Below are 14,657 nucleotides of genomic sequence, written 5' to 3' on the forward strand. Positions count from 1 at the left end.
TAAAGAAATTCAAATTATTAACACTAAGGCTTGCCTTTAGGGTAGGCATACTGGTGCCTGTTCATACAATCGGAAAAATTCTTAAGGCAATCAAATAATACCATAGAGGTACATTTTTTGACTACCCGGTTTTATACCAATTTTACCAGGAGTAAGAAATACCGCTTTAATGACGTCAGCGTTTACCTGAAGCGATTCTTCAGGTATTCTACTCCTGTACCACGAATCACCGTTCTCTTAGTTTAACTATTTTCTGTACCAGTGTACATAGAATTTGACTGCCAAGTTCGGATATGTTGTGAAATCTTTTGGTCTTGGATATTTTTGTATTGCCATATATCCTGTTTTGGGCTCTTTAAGCTCTTTTTAGTCTGTGAGTTCCCTTTTTTTTTTTAATATTCTAGGTCTAGTTTCGAAGCTAAGCTATGCCAAGACAGTTTTGTTTTAACCAAAGATTGCAATTAACAAGCATAATCCCAGACCTGCAGGTAGAAATATATATTTCGCTGGGGGGGGGGTTGGTAAATTTCAAAGAAAAGCCAAAAGTGTAGGCTAAGAACAGTATGGGTACTAACCTACCGGGAAATAGAAGATATTAAGCCTATAGAAGAAATGGTAATTGTCTTGTGTATGACCTTGTCTGAACTAAACACCACGACAGCAACATTTTTAGGCTAGTTGGTCAGATTAAGAAAAAATATTCTAATCGGATTTCAGAATCTTTTTGGTTTCAGATCGTGCCAGATCAGACTCATTTCTCAAAATTGTTGTACCCATTTCTCATGTTTTTTGTACTGTTTTTGTATTCATTTCTCATATTCATGTGCTTGTACTCATTTCTCGTAAATTTTTGGTTCACACACACATACACACACACACACACACACATATATATATATATATATATATATATATATATATATATATATATATATATATATATATATATATATGCTGTTTGACCTATGTGATTGTATGGATGAGTAGGGTTAAGGCCTCATTCAAGTGCTGGTCTATATTAATCACTAATTTAGGAAAACAGTCTTCCTTTTCTCCTTCTGTCTTTTTTTTTTTTTTTCTTCTTTTTTTTTTTTTTTTTTTTTTTTTTTTGCTGTTGCATTGGTGATTTCTCTTTTCATGATATATATATATATATATATATATATATATATATATATATATATATATATATATATATATATATATAAGTGCTTATATTTTTTTATACATATAAAAATATAAGAATGATAAAAATATATGATAATATTTTTTTTTAATCACTATATTCTATTCTCAGCATACATTTCGTACAGCATGCTGATGAAGAGATAAATGTCCTTCAAGCAGCGCTGGGGTTGTGTGAAATGCGACTATTTTCAGTCATAATTCTTAGCACATTTGCTCAGTTTTTTTTTTAGCTGTTTAAAAAAAAATATTTAGAAAGGCGAAGATAGCGATAAGTCAGCATGGTATTGTACATGGTGGCAGTTTAATATTTATGCGTTAGTATGTCGATCCAAAACGCAAGGAATAGGACGTTATCAGCGCTTATTAGGGTTTTCAATGACAAATAAGAGAATCAGAGTTTCAATTAAACACTGGATACTAAAATTAAAACAATTAAGTGATTCCTGATGCGAATTTCTCTCTACCAAATTCGCTGACCAAAGTACAACCGATTTGGTCTATCTATATTTAGTACGAATTTTATTATATAAAACAATAATTTTATTTTATTTTTTAATGATTTCTTTTTCATTCTGGAAATTATATTCACTGTATATCTCCCTTCAGTACTTACCGGTTATATAATAGACACTATTCAATTTCTTTCGCGAATGATGCCAGCAGAAACTGGTCAAGCAACTTCTTAATACAAAACATATAGCTTTGGTTTGGTTGCAAAATAAATTGTAGCTATATTTTATTTAAGTATTTAGTTTGTATGGTTTGGTTTGGTTTATGCAAACAAATTTGGGCTATATATTTGGGGAGGTAGGGTAAAGCATAGACTATATTAAATACAGCAATGATTAGTTTACGTATTTAATATATGCTATGCTTTACCCCTCCCCTAGTGTGCAAATATATAGCCCAAATCTGTTTCTAAACTATTACATATTCATCATATTTAGTTTAATTTCATTAGCTTTATCAAAAGTTTGGGCTATATATTTGCACATGAAGAGGGGGGAGGGGAAGCAAAGCATATGTTAAATACAGCAATGGTTAGTTTACGCATTTAATATATGCTATGCTCCCCACCCCCTAATGTGCAAATATATAGCCCAAATTTGTTTCTAAACTATTATATATTCATCATATTTTGTTTCATTTCATTAGCATTAATCGAACTTCACCTCCCGAGTGTCTATTATATAACCGATAAGTACCCAACCGTCTTATTCTTCAATGATTCCATTTCTGTCCTAGCCTATTTGCAGGTTTAGAGGGCGTATTCATTTCCACTTTTGACAGTTTTAAAATCTGAGAATCTAATCTTGATCTGATAAATTTTAGGAAGTAAAAGGACCTTAAATATTAGGGGGGAAAATTGACCTGAGTAAATATGGTGAAACAGGAAGAATAGAAAATTTTTCAATTTGTCATTAACTAGGCTCACATTTTTACTTGATGATAAGATTTCAAAGACAGTATAATTGGAAAAATATTAATGTGGAACATATTATGAAGTGTAATGAATCACTATTTTTCTCGTTTTCTTTTTATTAAAAATGAGTATGGATTAATAAAAAAAGATATCTACTCAAAATAAAGAGCAAATTTGACACTTTAAACGAGTGATAGTTCTAAAGCTACTTAATAGATTATAGTTTTTTTCCAAATTATTGGTGGGAGGGGAAACTACCCCCTTGCCCCCCTCAACGATGCCACTGGTCATATACAAACTTTTTGTTTTAACTTTTCAAAACAGCCTTAGCATTCTTACTTCAACGAAGTTCAACCTGGTCGAACTTCGTTGAAGTACGGATGCTAGGGCTGTTTTGAATTTTTTTTCACAACATTTTAGTTTTAATTTTCACTTTTTTATGTAAGTTCTTATATATGTTTTTGTTTGATAACGAAAGGCAGCGTGGTGTTTGTCGCTATTTACGTCTAGCCTATGGAGAGAGAGCAGTTGAACTGTGACATCTTCTATTTTATTAGTTTAGGTAAAAAAACATTAAAAAAAAAGGTCCTGGTTGAACTTCATTGAAATAAGGCCATTAAAAAAAAAACATTTCTCGTGTTGTGCTGAAGACGGCCCTTAGACGTAGGGTCGAAACATCCATTGAATTGAATTCCACTTTCTTGGAAAAAAATTCGCTATTGTTTCTAGGTTGTTTTTGTTTCAAAGGCTATCTTATTTATTCCATTATCACCATGGGCTGTTGATCATGAATTCTGTAATTGAGGTTCTGAGTTCGTTTATGGTGGTTTCATTCTCATGACTCAAATCCCTCCAAGATCTCAATTGTCAATTGCATTCGGAAGTATTTAGCAAAGATTACCTCCTCCCCTAAAGAAATTTTAAATGCTAACATGTTTTAGTAATTTGTCTATCTAGAATATTGCATATAAAGCTCTATCTAACTTATTATTTTTAATTACTTTAAAAATTTGTTTCCATAAAGCAAGTTCTTCAAAGAAAAGTAAAGAGCTCCATTAAGCTAAAAATTTTCTCTTACGATTTAAATAAGTAAAAAGAGAAGTGTATCCAGGTTATCAGTTAGCATAGATAGAATCTTTTGGGAATTATATTGTTTTGTTTTTCAGGTCGACTTCAGGAGTTCTCCGCACATAAATTATTAAAATGAAATTTGCAGATTAATTCTTTTTTTTTTGGCTAAATGGCTTTCTCTTAGTGTTGATCAGACGATTTTGAGAAAAAAGGGGCGGGGGAGGAGGCCTAGTTGCTCTCCAATTTTTCGGTTACTTGAAAAGGCAACTAGAGCTTTTAATTTTTAACGAACGTTTTTATTAGTAAAAAAATATACGTAACTTAAGAATTAACTTACGTAACGAACTTATATATTCTTATATTTTTATTATGTATATGAGGGCGGTTTGTCCCCTCGCTAATACCTCACTCTTTACACTTTAAATTTTGTCCCAACTCTTCAAGAATGACCTCTGACTCAGAAAGGTCGTAAAATAAATAGTTGAAAAAATTACTAAAAAAAAACTTTAGCGTAAAGAGTGAGGTGTTTAGGAGGAGATGAACCCCTCATATGCGTAATAATCTCTGTTCGTTTTAAGTTTTAGTGCTGCTCCTTACTTTCAGTTGAAAAAAACTTTTTCAGATTTATTTTTTATTGTTTTTTTTTATAATAATACTGGAAAATCCTGCGCCCCTTCATTGAATTTTCTCTTCCCCCAGGACATATTCCCCCAAGGAAAGATCCTCCCACATAGCCCTCTCCCCTCAACACACTCCTCCAAACCAAAATAATCCCCCCTTAAAAACGTCTGTACACTTCCCAATAACCATTACTGTATGTAAATACTGGTCAAAGTTTTTAACTTGCAGCCCCTCCCCCGGGGACTGTTGGGGAGTAAGTCATCCCAAAGACATAGTTTTTATGGTTTTCGACTATGCTGAAGAAAATGACTATCTAAAAATTTTGATCTGTTGACTTTGGGGAAAAATGAGCGTGGGAGGGTGCCTAGGTGCCAGTCTTCTGCCGGTCTCTAGGTGCCGGTCTTCTGGCAAAAAATACGAAATTCCACATTTTTGTAGATAGGAGCTTTAAACTTTTACAGTAGGGTATTCGGTACAGTAGGTATTACAGTAGTAGTATGATACGGTGAATACGATGACGCGATTTTCGTTACGATTCTATGACTTTTAGGGGGTCTTTCCCCCTATTTTCCAAAATAAGGCAAATTTTCTCAGGCTCGTAACTTTTGATGACAAAGACTAAATTTAATGAAACTTATATATTTAAAATCAGCATAAAAATTTGATTCTTTTGATATATCTTTTAGTATCAAAATTTCGTTTTTAGAGTTTCTTTTACTATTGAGCCGGGTCGCTCCTTATTACAGTTCGTTACCACGAACTGTTTGATAAAATTAAATTAAAGTACTGTTTATGTCAGGATTAAAAATTGTCGAAAAAGATTCTCCAATATACAGATAGCAACGCAAACTATGGATTCAATAAAAACGGACAGAAATTAATCTAGAAAACTTCTTCCACAAAACAAGTTTTTCAAAGAAAAGTAAAGAGCTCCATTAAGCCAAAAATGATCCGAAATAAAGTCAAATGATCTTCCCAGCGTAAAAATACCGTTAATCACTCTAAATAAATCAATGAAACTGAAAACGAACAGAAATTACAATGAATAACAGAGTCAGAGTCAAAATGAACAAAATTATCACGAGTAGGGCTGATAACCCCCCTTGCCTTCTCAAGACCAGAACATAATTTGCGCTTTACTTAACTTAGAGAATCCTCTTAGCTTTTGGAAAATGTTAGTATGGTCTTAGTAAAGTTGACTTAAAAAAATTGATTTTGCTCAGACTGTTCACAGGCCCATTTGACCACGTTCATGGTACAATCATAATAAAAAATTAAAAGGAATTTAGAGAATATTCTTGGGTTCTAGAAACTGTTAGTATGGGCTTTGTAAAATTGGTCTTAACAAATTTGAATTTGCGCCGACTGATCAGAGACCCATCTGACAAGTTTTATTGAACAAACACAATAAAAAATAAAAAAATTGGAGAATTTTCTTGTTTTTTAGAAAATGTTAGTATAAGCTTATTGAAATTGGCTTCAATACATCTGATTTCGCACAGACTGTTCAGAGACCCATCAGGCCAATTCCATTAAACAAACAAAAGAAATAATTTAAGAAATATTCTTGGTTGAAAATGTTAGTATACGCATAGTAAAATTGATTCAGTAAATCTGATTTTGCAGACTGTTCAGAGACCCATCTGACCAATTCCATAAAACAATTACAAAAAAAAGAATGAATTTAGAGACTTTTTTTGTTTCCAGGAAATGTTACTATAGGCTTGGTAAAGTTGGCTCCAGTAAATTTGCTTTTGCGCTGACTGTTCAGAGGCACATTTGACCAAGTCCATGAAACAAACATAAGAAAAAAATAAAAAGAATTCGGAAAATCTTTTTATGGTTTTCAGAAAATATTAATATGGACTTTGTTAAAGTTGGTTTCGATAAATTCGGTTGTACAATTCATTTAATATTAGTAATTAATATACTTATGAAGTTCTAATTAATATATCCAACATTTTCTTTTTTTAGAGTCATGTGGCGTTTATTTTTGTTTTTGATGCTGTTAAGCAATCACAATTGGCTGGTAAATGCTCAGGTAATATATATTTTATTATTATGTAATATATTATTGCAAGGTGTTATCTATATATATAAAAATAAGTTGTCTGTGTGTCGAATGACGTCATGTTTGTATGTCGACTGACGTCAGGTTTGTCGACTGACGAAATTACAGACCGAGACATCGGGACACAAATGACGACCGGGGACACAGGGACATCTATCTATCTATATATATAAAAATAAGTTGTCTGTGTGTCGAGTGACGTCATGTTTGTATGTCGACTGACGTCAGGTTTGTCGACTGACGAAATTACTGACCGGGACATCGGGACACAAATGACGACCGGGACACCGGGACATAGGGAATATAAATGACGACCGGGACACTGAAAGAGAAAGCGACCGGGACACAAGGAATGTTCGATTAGCAATCACCATCAACAAAGCACCGGGACACAAATGACGACCGGGACACAGGGAATATAAATGACGACCGCGATATTCAAAGAGAAATTACAGACTGGGGCACCGGGACACAAATGACGACCGGGACACAGGGAAACAACAACAACGGGGACACCGGGGGGCACAGGGGGATATATAAATGACGACGGGGACACAGGGAATATTCGATTAGCAATCACCATTAACAAAGCTCAAGGGCAATAATTAGAATAATGAGGTATAGATCTGAATACAGATTGTTTTTCCCATGGACAATCATATGTTGCATGTTCAAGAGTCGGTAAACCTAACAATCTATTTATAAGCACAGACAATGGTACAGCCAAGAATGTTCTATATTCGCAAGTTTTACGCAGTTAAAACCCCAACAGCTAGTTATTAATAATAATCATTATTGATATATCATTAATATATTATTATTTACTTTTTAAAAAAAATCATTTATTTTTTACATAGTTTGGGTTTTTATAGTTTTCCTTCTTTTTCTTATTATTCGACTGTATGTTTCGGAAACACAACTATTTTGATTTGAGCGGGGGGTTTTCCAAGTTAAGACATATTTTTCAAATCCTAGTACTAGATTGAATATTGTATAAAAATACTATCCCAAGTATGGGGATTTTCGTCTATTTTGTCTTTTTCTCAAATATTTGTAGTGGGACATTTCTTGGAGATTCTTCTCTTTGTCTCTAAATTAAACTCAGTGATTCAGCTGGATCTGTTCATCCAACAGGTGGTGACAGGCTGTTAACTAAGACTGTAATACCCAGTGAAATAGAAAACAGCCAAATGAAAGCCATAAAAAATTGAAATAAATTAACAAATAATTATTTGGATAAAATAATCGGATATTTTTGCTTCATATGTAAAAGTTTTTATCAATTGGAACGTAAATAAACTCTAGATAAACCAATGAGCATACTAGGAAATAACATAAAAACATAAGGAAAAAGAACAAAAGCTTGACAAAAAAAATAATAAAAACGAAAAAAACTATAGTCATCAAACATGTGCATCTTTTTCATCTTTTTATGCTATTCTCTAGTATGTGTTAACTTATTTAATCGAATTTTTTTCTTTGAAATTTTTTCAATGTCTCAATTGAAGATTTTTCCCTTTATAAAACTTTAATGTTATCGGATTTGCAAGAACCTTTGCGCCACTAGAGTGTTTTCGGACCATGAACAGTGGCATTTGATTTGACCACAGTCAAGTCAACAAGATCCGACAGCCGAAAGTGATGCTATGTCAGTATGGTACATTATTTAGAATGAATGTGAGTATTTGGCAGCCCTGCTTACTAGCAGGAGTTACGAAAAGTTCAAGTAGAGTTCGATGGTATAATGGCCAGATTAACTTTGACTACGAAGGGTAAAATGCTTTAAGTTTAATGCAGTTTAGCTATAGTCAACTGAAGTCCTAGGCACGAACACACTCCAGCTCCACTGTTTCAAGGAAGTTATCTCGTAGTTTTCAAATTGTTCTGGTTGTTGTTCTTGCTTGGGTATTTTTTTTTCTGGAATATAGCCAAAATATCTGTCTGCCTACCACTTGTCATAGCAGGATACATATTATTTCTTGAGTAAGTTCATTTAAAAATGTTTAGAGATTATAAAATTAACGAAGCCTTTTTAAAGGATTTTTTTTTATTTTTAGGATTTTACTGAAGAATCATTCGAGTGCCTGGAAGGTAAGCAACATGTTCCAATTCGCTTTTCAATTTCAATGCAAATAGCCAACCCTTCTTCCCTCACTCGTGTCTGACTGCAACTTTGGAGCCCAGACCTTTGAGAGAGCACGGACAAATCAGTTTTACTATTTTCACAATCCTTAGCTGCGCATCGAACAGGGCCGAGGATTTTTTCCATTTTTTCTTTGATGAAATCGACTTTCTGTATTTCAAAAGTATTTTTGAAATATAAGGATTTGGCGATTCGTTTTAATCCGTTTTTAATGAAATAGCATGTATTAAATTTGAATAGCCCGTATCCTCGCAAGGGCCAGGGCTCCAAAGCTACGGTTAAACATGAGTGTACAGGAAGGGGGAGCTATTTTCGGACCCTTATCTGCTAATGATTTAAGACTTTTGCGTTTTTGCTTATATTGTTCTGGGTGCTTTTGTCTTATAGCCACCACACTCAAGATCTTGTATCCCGAACATGAGATAACAACCGGCTTTCATGGTCTTTATACCAGACAATATTAGCTTCGGCTCGGTGGGAATATTTTGATTAAATATTTAGTTGAAATTTTGGTTAGTTTAGGTTACGTATTCAATAAAATGCAGTCTGGGTGGCCCCCCATCCATAATTCTTTTTTGTAGTTTTCATAATTTTGTTAATAAAGAATTATATTTTCGTCATATTTTGTTTTATTTCATTAGCATTAACCAAACTTCACTTCTCGACAGAACTGGCTATAAGACACAAGTACCATGTTTTATTTCAGCACAAGAAGCAAAATTGTGACTTCCTGCAGTACAAATTGACGAAATTGTAGGGAGGAAGAGTTTGACGATTTTTTTATGAAGATACAAAAAAGTACTTTCTACATCTTGGGGAGGGGAGCTATTATTTTCAATCTTCGGCTAAAATTAAAAAAAAAGTTATATCAAAATCCAGCTGATTCATGCTAAAAAGTTTAAAACATTCAAAAATTACATAACCCTCTTTAGTTGAAACATTTCCAAATAGAGTTCCTCGGGCGAGTGGACTGGTGTTTCGCCGTCGAAGTTTCACACTATTATTTAGGCTACGTTATGTAGAGCACATTTTGCCGGTAATGTAGGCAGGTCCAAGTAGACTCAGGCTCGTCCTAGAATTGTGCGTTAAGTCTACATTACACAGTGAAAGAGTCAATAAAGTAGCACAAGATAGAGTTTTTGGTTAAGTAGTTATTAGATTTCAAAAATTAATTTATAATATTTTCTTATAAAGCCTTTCAAGCGTAAAATAACCTATCTATCCATTCCATATTTTTGATTTTGGTTAGTTTGCTTATGATGATTATATGGTCACGTCCAGGATTTTTTTTTCGGGGGGGGGGGGTGTACATTCTGTTTTAAACGCATCAAAAATTTTGGGTAGTTTTGTATAGTTTGCTTCTGATGATTGCAGGGTCGCATCCATAATTTTCTTTTTCGTCGGTCGGGGTTACAAAGAATTTCTTTTCGAAGGGGGGTTACTAAAACTTAAAAATCAATCAAGAACTTGTTTATATTCCCCCTAACCCCCTTGATACGGTCTTGGATGATTGCGAAGATTTTAGGCGATGATTATATGGTTTTATGGATTTTTACGTTAATCTAGTATCAAAGGACTTTCGATAGGTCACCCAATTTCTGCCACTTGTGTACATTTTGGAGCGCCACTTATGCCAAACAGTTCCACCTCCCGTGGCACTTGCCACTTTGTGCTTGTGATTACTGAAAGTCGGCACCCCACCGATGGCTTGTATAAGTTTCAAAAGTTATGCCTAACGTAACTTAGTCACTTAACATAAAAATTACGTACGCCGTGCGAAAGCCGTTTAGATACTTCTTAATTTAGAAAGAGTAGAATTGTCGCCGCAAGAGAACATTTCCTTAAAAAATTCGCTTCCTCTTACGACATTTTTTTTCCTCACGCAATTACGCAATTTTTACAAGCACATAACCTACTAACGGGACCTGCACGCAACTACGATGACTTTGAAAATGATAATGATTGATTTTTCCTTTGCTTTGTCAAAGATAACTTGAACGTTATTTTCTTTTTTGAGCAACTTTTTTTCCCATGCGATCAAGACAGCAATATTTAAGAAAACAAATCTTCTGTACAACTTGAACGCGAGTGTACACAGGAATTTATTAAGGTTTCGAGGGACATATTCTAAAAAAAAAAAAAAAAAAAAAAAAAAAAAAACAGTGTTGCTTGTGTGTTAAACAGAACATCTTTAAGAATTACCCTGTCTAAGATCTGCCAAAACCGGTTTCAATCGGTTATGATTTGCTTATTTTGGGTGAGAAAACTACGACTTAGATATATTTTAAATACATACTTAATATTTAGAGGTGGTTAGGGGTAAGGTTAGGTTGGGTTAGGCAAGGTTAAGTATTTAATATAATGCATTTTGTGCGGCCTGTTTTTCACAATTCTTTATCATAGTTTCCATAATTTTGTTTCTAAATTATTATATTATAATAATGTTTAAGTATATGTCATTAGGATTAACGTACCCTCACTTCTTGAGGATGTCCTGTTTAACAGACATGTACCAGAACGGTTTATACGGAAAAATTAAGAAACGAACCTGGCGAATTATAAACAACATCGATATTTGAGAAAGTAAGGGTCTGAGGGCCCCAATGCACACACTTACCTGATCCTAATCCAGGACTGCTATAGGAATATACTTTGAGAAGTAAGGGATGGAGCCAAATTTTATCATCAGGAAATTCATTAATTCCTCTAGTCGAAATAAAAAAAAAATAATACAGAAACAAATGATTTGCTTGAACAAAATACGGGGAAACCGTGAACTGGGTAGACTTGTCAATTTGATTAAGCTTGTGCAGCGAACTACAAAAAAGATGGTACTTGCTAATTAAATGAACCCTGAGGAATTGAAGTTGGGTTAATCCTAATTAAATATATCCTTCATATAACCTTTAGTTTCTATAATAATATAATTTGAGTTATATATTCGCACATTACGGGGGGGGGGGTAAAGTTTATATAAATGGAATTTTAATATCAATAGATACGTCAAAAGAATCAGCGTAACATGGGGATTCCAAATATATAAGATTCATCAAGTTTAGTTTTACCCATCAAAAGTTACGAGCCTAAGAAAATTTACCTGATTTTCGAAATAAGCGGGAAACACACGCTACAATTAAAGGAATCTTAATGAAAATCACACCATCAGATTCAGCATACCATAGGACCCCACCTTAGATGTTTCAAGATCCTATCTGCAAAAATGTGGAATGTTGCTATTGTTGCGAGAAGATAGGTAACGGATGTGTGTGTGTGTTTTTTTCAGGAGTGTTTATATCGCAATAATGGTGCTAGAAGATTATGTGAGGGTTTATTCGAATGGAAAATAGAAGTTCTAGTCCCCTTTTTAAGTGACCGAAAAGATTGGAAGGCAACTGGACCAACTCCCACGCTCATTTTTCCCCAAGATTATCCTGTCAAAATTTTAAGATAGCCGTTTTGTTCAGTATAGTTGAAAGATCAAATAATTGTGTCTTTAGGTGTAAAATGACCCCCCCCCAGTCTGCGGGCAGAGACCTGTGAGCTATGAAATGCGCCCATTGTTCACGTACAGTATTTGTTATTGGGAAGTATACTGACATTTCTTTGGGGGGCTGTGTGCCAGGGGTGGATTTCTATAGGGAGAATCTTCTTTGGGGAGGGAAACTTCTGCGAGGTAAATATTCCAGAAGAATTTTACACTGGGGGGATGTGATAGAATTACTATATAAAATTCTTGTTAGCTGTCTTACATTCTCTTTGCCAAACTTTTCATGTGAAGATGTTCCGGGGGAATTATCGAGGGGCTTTTTTCCGCGTCTTTTGATTTTTAGGAAATAATTTCTACGAAAAGGGGCATTTCTGGAATGACCAAGAAACCTGTTTGATGCCTTCCTCAACACCTCGCTCTTTACGCTAATGCTCTTATTGCTTTAAGAAAACAGAGTCGTGAGAAAGAGTCAAACTTTAGCGTAAAGAGAGAGGCGTTGAAGAGGGGACAGCCCTTTTCATATACGGATTAAATTCTGTTCGTTTTAAATTTAATGTCGCTCCTTATTGTCAGTTCACCTTGATTTTGACTATTGTTTTTTAACTGCTTTTTTTATCCAGGTTGGGAAAGACACGGCCTACATTGCTTGAGGTATTTTGATGTGAGACATTCTTGGGATAAAGCAGCTAGCCTATGCAAAAAGTAAGTAATTTAATTATATTGGTTTTGTGTTTTTAATTTGGCTGTAAGAACAGAATTTATACTGAGTTCATCCTTATATGTCAACCTGGACAAACTTTAATTTGCTCTTATATTTCAATTAAATGATTGTTGGAAGGGAGAGAAGCACTTAAAGCACGAAAAATAAGAAGTTTGCTTGAGAATATAAGAACTTATACAGGAAGTCAGAAAAATCTGATGACTTCGGGGGAATAGAGCACAGGCCTGAAGCTTACGTGCTTAGTGAATATGATCTCTGTTTACTGTCATTTTTTTTAAAATCAAACAGTTCGTGGTAACGAACTGTAGTAAGGAGCGACCCGGCTCAATTTTGACCAAAATACTAAAAAACGGAATTTTGATACCAATAGCTACATCAAAAGAATTGTATTTAATACTGATTTTAAATATATAAGATTCATCAAGTTTAGTTTTACCCATCAAAAGTTAAGAGCCTGATAAATTTTGCATTATTTTAGAAAATAGGGGGAAATACCCCCCAAAAGTCATAGAATCTTAACGAAAATCACACCATCAGGTTCAGAATATCAGAGAACCCTACTATAGAAGTTTCAAGCTCCTATCTACAAAAATGTGGAATTTTATATTTTTTGCCAGAAGGCAGATCACGGATGCGTGATTGTTTGTTTGTTTGTTTGTTTTTTCCTCCAGGGGTGATCGTATCGACCCAGTGATCCTAGAATATTGCGAGAGGGCTCATTCTAACGGAAATGAAAAGTTCTAGTGGCCTTTTTAAGTGACCAAAAAAGTTGGAGGGCACCTAGGCCCCCTCTCACACTAATTATTTTCCCAAAGTCACCGGATCAAAATTCTGAGATAGCCATTTTATTATATAGTCGAAAAACCTTATAACTATGTCTTTGGGGACAAATTACTCCCCCAAGTCCCCGTGGGAGGGGTTACAAGTTACAAACTTTGACCACTGCTTAATTTTAATTTTATGCACAAAAAAACTTGTTAAATTTAGTGACTCAATTTAAATTTTTTTTTTTTTTTTTTTTTTTTTTTTTTTTTTTTTTTTTTTTTTTTTTGACGGCTCAACGCGGCAATACTAAGGAGAAAGTAAGATAAACTTGAAAACTCTGATTCTGCAAATGGAAATGGAAAATGCAAATGGAAAAAAACATGAAAATGGCAAATTTTACGCAAAAGGAAACATAGGATGGATCTAGGGTCATAGCCAGGATTTTTTTGGGTTAGGGGGAGGGGTTACAAAAGGATTTATTCGGGGAGAGGGTACAAAAAAACTTTGGAAAAAAAAAGAATTCTGCAACAAACCTAGTGGTGGTATTTCACAAAAATTAGAGGGGGGAAGTTGTATTTTTCAAAATTTAGAGCGGGGATTTAGTGTTTTAATAATTTGTTTCTATAAAATACCAAAAAGCTATCCTTCAATGAAAATACAAGAAAGGGTACTTGTCTGTTTGACTTACCAAACATAATGGTAATATAATACTTAGAAACAAAATTATGGAAACTTCGACTAAGAATTATGAGAGGCAGGCCGCGCAGAACGTATTTTATTAAATAGCCTAACCTAACCCCTAACCGCTTCTATATATGAAATATTTAATGAAAATATGCATACATTATAGTTTTCTTACTCATAATAAGCAAATCATAACGGATCCAGGAAGAAAAGCCGTTTTCTGTTATATGTTTCACAGCCTAGCTCTTGAGTGCGTTCCGTTAAACTGACCAGTATGAAAAAGAAGTGTTTTTCAAGTTTAGGGAGGTTGCAAAAAAAAAATCTTGGACAGAAAATTCCCTCTTCCTTACCCAACTGACACCAAAATAAGGATTTCCATATACGAAAAGACCTAAGATGGGTCCAGGGGAGAGAACGTTTTTATTTTTATGTCCTTCGTAGTCATTTAGTAATAATTTCATTTCAAATTCTTATTGTGAATGT

General features: G+C 34.0%; 1 protein-coding gene across 1 annotated transcript in view; it reads left to right on the plus strand.

Moving 5' to 3' along the window:
• Positions 1-234: 234 nt before the first annotated feature.
• LOC136038864 (uncharacterized) overlaps positions 235-14,657 on the plus strand; it is a 204,878-nt gene continuing 190,455 nt past the window's right edge. Inside the window, exons 1-4 of the mRNA XM_065722318.1 lie at positions 235-373; positions 6,278-6,344; positions 8,432-8,465; positions 12,625-12,706. Of these exons, the coding sequence (XP_065578390.1) occupies positions 6,282-6,344; positions 8,432-8,465; positions 12,625-12,706 (179 nt within the window). The 5' untranslated portion in view covers positions 235-373; positions 6,278-6,281. The remainder of the gene's footprint in view (positions 374-6,277; positions 6,345-8,431; positions 8,466-12,624; positions 12,707-14,657) is intronic.

The sequence above is a fragment of the Artemia franciscana genome, chromosome 18 (assembly GCF_032884065.1).
Source record: "Artemia franciscana chromosome 18, ASM3288406v1, whole genome shotgun sequence".
NCBI lineage: Eukaryota > Metazoa > Arthropoda > Branchiopoda > Anostraca > Artemiidae > Artemia > Artemia franciscana.